This window comes from Mus pahari, unplaced genomic scaffold (genome assembly GCF_900095145.1).
Source record: "Mus pahari unplaced genomic scaffold, PAHARI_EIJ_v1.1 scaffold_10971_1, whole genome shotgun sequence".
NCBI lineage: Eukaryota > Metazoa > Chordata > Mammalia > Rodentia > Muridae > Mus > Mus pahari.
Genome location: NW_018392824.1, coordinates 10736 through 17864, shown reverse-complemented (window position 1 = coordinate 17864; position 7129 = coordinate 10736). Strand labels below are relative to the sequence as shown.

At 36.4% G+C, this 7129-nt stretch overlaps 1 protein-coding gene across 1 annotated transcript in view; it reads left to right on the top strand.

Annotated features, from left to right (window-relative positions):
- Nucleotides 1–3293, top strand: part of LOC110315194 (solute carrier family 22 member 27-like) — a 9947-nt gene extending 6654 nt beyond the window's left edge. The window contains exons 3-5 of the mRNA XM_021189315.1: nucleotides 705–813; nucleotides 1775–1978; nucleotides 2842–3293. Of these exons, the coding sequence (XP_021044974.1) occupies nucleotides 705–813; nucleotides 1775–1978; nucleotides 2842–2902 (374 nt within the window). The 3' untranslated portion in view covers nucleotides 2903–3293. The remainder of the gene's footprint in view (nucleotides 1–704; nucleotides 814–1774; nucleotides 1979–2841) is intronic.
- Nucleotides 3294–7129: the final 3836 nt, after the last annotated feature.

Sequence of the window (7129 nt, the reverse complement as noted above, 5' to 3'; positions counted from 1 at the left end):
TATAGGCTATTAGCCCTCTATCAGATGTAGGGTTGGTAAAGATCTTTTCCCAATCTGTAGGTTGACATTTTGTTCTATTGACAGTTTCCTTAGCCTTACAGAAGCTTTTCAATTTTATGAGGTCCCATTTGTAGATTTTTGATCTTAGAGTGTAAGTCATTGGTGTTCTGCTTAGGAAAATTTCCCCTGTGCCCATGTGTTCAAGGCTTTTCCTGTTGTCCTAGAAGAAATTCTTACTTTTTATTTCTGATGAATTTGCCATCTCAGCAGTACAAGTCTCCAGATTTATGACACTCTTTTGTTTTATTCCATATTTATCATGGATTTCAGTGACCTATGATTCTTTAAGAGTTTGAATTCTTTCCTGATTCACCCCATGACAATCTCATATTCTGCATGGAGGACCATTGAGTTCCTAGACAGGAAATATGAAAGTGACTTCTGCCTGGACTCACTACTCTATAAAATATGAAGGAATGAGCACAATTGTTAAAAATCCTTGATTTTCCACAAACCATCATGAACAAATTGGACACATTCCTCAACATACTAGCCATTGTAGGATTTCTTTTCTCTGTGCTGGTTTTCCTTTCTATATTTTATACTTACACACACCTCTGCTGATATCTTTGTTTGGAAATTGAGAAGTACAATTATTATAGCCAAGCTGAACTAACCACAACCCTTGGTCTTCCTTTCTCTAGAAATGCAGATCCTGCGTATTATTATGGCCACATTGGCAGGAGGAATTTCTTCTCTATGCATGGCTGTTATGCGTCTTCATTCAAATGAGCTAATCCCGACCACATTAAGGTACAAGTTTCAAGTCAGTCACACAATAACTTCTCCATCATTCTATATAACTAAAGGAAAAAAAATAAAGACTGGGTAGTTTTCTAACCAATTAGTTATAAAGAGAATGTTTATAACTTTAGTATCCTGAAATTTCACTTTGTTTTGAGGTAGGTAAGTCTACTAAAGTACTACTACTTAGCATCTCATGTAAATAAATGGAACAACTGAAAAGGTGTTTTTATAAGCAACAGCACACTCTAAATTTGTTTACTTTTATTATATTTATTTAAGGCAATTTTATACAGGCATGAAATATATTTTTATCATATTAATTTTCATTATTATTTCTGATCATCTTAATTCATTCTTCCTTACAATTGAATGCTCGCATACCCTATTTTTTTTAGGGTGTGTAGTTGAAGATACATTTCTTTAAATTGGAATACAATATAATCAATTGCTTTATAACATTATCTCAGAGAGGCTACTTGTGATGATTCAACTCCCTCAGTCCCCAATCTACACTTCTGCTGGCCTTCTACTGCTCAGTAAACCCATTTATTTTCATGTTACCTTTATAGTCAAACTCTGATCCATTTTGGGATAGGTTCTACCTCTGTTTGTATTTCCGTCCCAGTTTTAGAGCCTATACCCATAACTCATATATGTATACACATAAATAATGTTAAAATATAAGATAAGTTAAAGAGTACTACTCTTTCTGTTTCATTGTGTTGAATAAGGAAGTGTCTTCATAGTCTGAATCTGACCAAAAATATTACAAAATGAAATAAATTTGAGAAGGAAGAGTAAGTTACCAAGATCCTTAAATTTAATTGCACTGGTTTCTGGCAGGTAACGGGTTTTAAGGTTTTAAAAAGGATCTGCATGATTCTAAGACACAAGTTTCAAGTTTACCAGATTTTGTGTGTGTGTGTGTGTGTGTGTGTGTGTGTGTGTGCTGTATTCTTGCTCCAAGGGCAACAGGTATGGGAGTCACTGCAATATTTGGTAATACTGGATTATTCCTGGCCCCCCTGTTTATGATGCTGGCGATATACTCTGCCTACTTGCCCTGGATCGTCTATGGAGGTTTCTCCATCCTCAATGGGTTTAGTGTGCTTCTCCTTCCTGAAACCAAGAATCAACCTCTTCCTGACTCCATCCATGATGTAGGAAATGAGTGAGTGAAACCTCTCTGTGTTCTTTAAGGGAATTGTTTGCTAATGGACTGTGCTGAGGAAGGCAAAGCAGCAATGAAAAACAAGATCAATTGTGTTAATTTATGGTGGTTACTATGTTCGATTGGGGAGTGTATTTCCTATATATGCTGATATTTGGGGTTATTTTAATTATAGTCAGTATTTTTGAATAGGGACAAATAGTAACCCATTTGTACTAGATTCAAATGTTCCTAGAGGCTCTCTAGGTCAGAAAGGCTACTTATGCTCAAGCTGTACCAGGACAAATTTACTGGTTTATTGGTATTCTGTCTGAATATATATATATATATATATATATATATATATATATATATATATATATAAACAGTCTATATGTTTGAGTATGCAAAGCTCACGGAATAATTTAGGATAAATAAATAACATACAAGACTAAAGGACCTGCCATAGATGAGTGTGTATCTAAGTGATTCATGCTTCTATTCTCTGTGACATTCCAATCTCCTTGGTTTTTCTAGAAATTAAAATGTTCAGGTAGAGAATAATGTGTAGGTTAATTAAGGGGTCTTAACAAGGAAATTAATGGAGTAGATTTTTATCAGTTTTTAGTGTACTTCAAGTGCTTTCTTCCAAAACTTATCTGGTAATCCCCTGTTAACCAACATGTGAAGTACTAAATCTCACTCACAACTTAACAGAGAATTTATTTCACAATATTTACCAAAATACTTCAGAAGTAGTCATTGTTACAAAGGTGATGGATGAAAGTAGATTCTTTGAGGAATCCAGGGACCACACTATTTTTTTTCCAGATTTTACAAATTTTGTTTTCATGTTCATGTTTTTCTGTGTGTGTGTGTCCTAGTTGGAAAGAGTCAAGACAAGCAAAGAAGGAGAATTCCATCATTAAAGTCACAAGGTTTTAAGGAACTCCCGGAATTGTCATCTAATCAAAGAATAAGAGAAGAAAATTGTATTCAGGACATGGTGACAATTTTCCCAGATGATTACTCAGAATTGTTTTTTGATATTATCAAACTTATTGATAAATAAAGATTAAATAGAAAACACGGATCACATTGGAATTGCTGTAATAGATTACTATATGTCAAATACCTATGAACAATCACATAAGTAATTTGAAGAATTAAAACGAACATTGAAAGAATTGGAAAGTACATTGAAAGAAATCCTGCTTGACATTTTTGTAATCATGTACACCTATTATGTTTTTGGATGGTATATGTATTCTATTTTTCCTCAGCTGTGATATAATACCTGAGGAAATTAAAGGAAGAAATCTTTGCTGTTTTTCCCAAATCCACATCACTGGCTTCAGTTCATGGTTACTAGGAGGCACTTCATCTCTGGTGTGAAGCAGTAGTATGGTAGGAGGTAAATGTTCATTTCATACTAGTAAGTAAGGTAAGGAGGGAAGTAAAGATGGAGTGTGGGAGGGAAGGATGGAGGGAGAGGAGAGAGAGAGAGAGAGAGAGAGAGAGAGAGAGAGAGAGAGAGAAACAGGAGAAGGAAGTAAAAGAAGAAAAGAGACAACATTGGACAAAAGTGGAGAAAAGTAACTGAATATGGCCAAGAACAAAGAATTCTGAAAGCAATGCTTCTCCAAATTTTTGCAGCAAAATAACTTTCCAAACTTCCCCACCTCAAATTTTCTGTCCTTTCACTATTACCAAATGGAGGGGACCGATTCTCCAGTAGATGAAACTTTTTGAGTCATTTAAATCCAAGTTATAACAAGAAGATTGACTACATTTGAAAAACTGCTTTTCAGCACTAGAGAGAACAGTGGAAAGATTGCATAGGTCTTGCATACAGAAGAATATGCATAATGAAGATACAAAGCAAAGGATGGGTGATAACTGGCTTACAAAGTAGTACAATTACACTAACAGTATCAAAGCAATACACTGATAGCAGTGACACATCCCTTCAATCTGTTCATTTGTTTGTATAACCAGGCTTGGTGATAGAGTCCAGGCAAAGAGAAAGAACGCACTGTGAGTGGGAAAGAAATAAACTGCTTAAAGGAAGGCTATAATTGAACAAAGTTGATATGAAAAGGAAGGGGAAATAATATGGTAGGAGCAGAAATTAGTGGGTGAATCGAGTGGTGGACAATACAGAGAGGGCATGAAGAAGGATAACTAACATTAAGCATCTTTAAATAAGGTATTTTAAAAATACTTTTTACTTTTATCAGATGTATATTTCATATATAACATAAATACATGCACATACACTCTCACACACATAAATATACATAAAAATTCAGTGGGAATTAGCATACATTGAAAGGAAAAAAATGCTTCTCTCAAAGATTGACAATTATAAAACAAAAAATTCAATTGTAAACAGGGGTAACTCACCTAAAATTGTTAGTCTTAATTAATTCAAGATTACTTCCCCTCCAATTTGCATCTGTACCTGTGGGCAAATCCAGTGCTCCAGCACCCCTACTCTGCCCATACTCAGAGACAACTTGATCCCCAGAAGTTCTGACACCTCCATGCTCACAGGTGAGTCCCAACACCTGCTTCAATACATGGCCTACTGGGACCACTCAGGGCTCAGAGAATGCAGAACCTCCAGACCTGTGGAGACAAAAGTTCCTTCCAGTTTGCATCTATGCTCTGGATTAGATCCTGTGCTTAAGGCCACATCCCCATCCCTTCCACTCCCAGGGAGAGCTTGACCCTGACACAACCAGGCTACAGATCAGACTCTCCAGACACCTTTTCATACCCATAGACAACCTGACCCAAGGAAGCCCAACATAACCAGGCTTACAGGAGTGACAGGCTCCTGTCTGAGACAGCAAGACCAGTTAACAAGAGACATAACCAGATGGCAAGAGGCAAGTGCAAGAACATAAAGCAACAGAAAACAATGCTACTTGACAACACCAGAACCCAGTTCTCCCACCAGAGCAAGCCCTGGATACCCTAATACACTGGAAAAGCAAGATTCTGATCTAACTTCCCATCTCATGAGAAATTAAGTAGGACCTTACATAAGACATAAATAACTCTCTTAATGAAATACAGGAGAACACAGATAAACAATAGAAGCCCATAAAAAGGAAAGTCATCTCTTAAAGAAAAACAGGAAAATACAATTAAAAAGTGAACAAATTGAACAAATCTGTCCAGAATCTAAAAATGGGAATAGAAAGGTTAAGGAAAACACAAAGGGAGAAAACATTGAATATGGAAACCCTAGGAAAGAGAGCAGGAGTCACAGATGCAAGTATCACCAAGAGAATACAAGAGATAGAAGAGAGAATCTCAGGCATAGAAGATACCATAGAAGACATTGACACAACAGTCAAAGAAAGTACAAAGTGCAAAAAGGTCCTAACACAAAACATCCAGGAAATCCAGGATACAATGAAAAGACTAAGCACAAGAATAGTAGGTATAGAAGAGAGTGAAGATTCCCAACTCAAATGGCCAGTAAACATCTTTAACAAAATTATAGTAGAAAACTTCTCTAACCTAAAGAAAGAGATGACCATAAATACAAGCCTATAGAACACCAAGCAGATTGGAACAGAAAAGAAAATTTTCCCCTCAGATAATAATCAAAACACCAAGAACACAGAAGAAAGAAAGAATATTAAAAGTGGTAAGGAAAAAAAGTCAAGTAACATATAAAAGCAGACCTATCAGAATTACAACAGACTTCTCAATAGAGATTCTAAAAGCTGATGGGCTGATGCCATACAGGGTCTAAGAGAAAAAAAAAAAGGCAGTCCATGCAACTATACCCAGGAAAAGTCTCAATTACCACAGATGGATTAGCAAGATATTCCTTGGCAAAACAAAATTTAAACAATATCTTGGGGCGTGAACTCAGTGGACAGTCCCATGGACTCCAGAGGACTCTCTACCCCACCCCCAGTTGCCCTAGCACACACAGGATCTTAGGATTACTGGTGAGTAGAACACAACAGGATAACAACAACGCAACAGAATCTCAGGATCCCAGGATCCCAGCAGGTTTGTCATACCAGGATCTCAGGGTCTCAGAGGAAGCTTGACTGCCAAGAACTTTGACACACCCAGAATCTCAGGATCACAGGATCCCAAAATCACAGGACCACAGAGAAAGCTGGACTCTGAAGAGTTTGCACACAACCGGGATTACAGGTAGGATAGCCTACAATCAGATATATCAAGGACAGGGAGCACTTGAGATAATCAGATGGCGGGAGGCAAGCATAAGAACAGAAGCAACAGAAACCAAGGTAGTAACCAAGTATGGCAGTATCAGAACCCAACTCTCCCGCAATAGCAAGTCCTGGATACACCATCACACCAGAAAAGCAGATATGAATCTAAAGTCACTTCTCATGGTGATGATGGAGGACTATAAGAAGGACATAAATAATACCCTTAAAGAAATACAGGAGAACACAGGTATACAGGTACAAGCCCCTAAAGAGGAAACACAAAAATCCCTTAAAGAATTATAGGAAAACACATCCAAAAAAGTGTAAGAATTGAACAAAACCATCCAGGATCTAAAAATGGAAGTAAAAATAATAAAGAAATCACAAAGGGAGACCACTCTGGAAATAGAAAACCTAGAAAAGAAGTCAGGAGTCATTGATGCAAGCATAACCAACAGAATACAAGAGATAGAAGGGAGAATCTCAGGTGCAAAAGATATCATAGACAACATTGACACAACAATCAAAGAAAATGTGAAATGCAAAAAGATCCTTACCAAAACATCCAGGAAAATTAGGACACAATGAGAAGACCAAACCTATGGATAATAGGTATAGACAAGAAGGAAGATTTCCAACTTAAAGTAATCTTTCAACAAACCTAAAGAAGATAGTCACATGAACAGAATTCCAACTCTAGCAACAAAAATAATAGGACGTAACAATGACTTTTCCTTAATATCTCTTAATATCTCTTTATTCTAGATGTTCTTGGACCAAATAAGGCAATTCCCAATGGAGAAGGGTTTGGGAGAACTCAAGTTTCTTAGCTCAACAATGCCCTCTTCTATTGCCACAGCCTGTTTAGTTTCTGCAGTAAATGTCCTCTTCTTATTGACAATTTAATTTTATTTATTGTGTATATATATATATATATATATATATATATATATATATATAT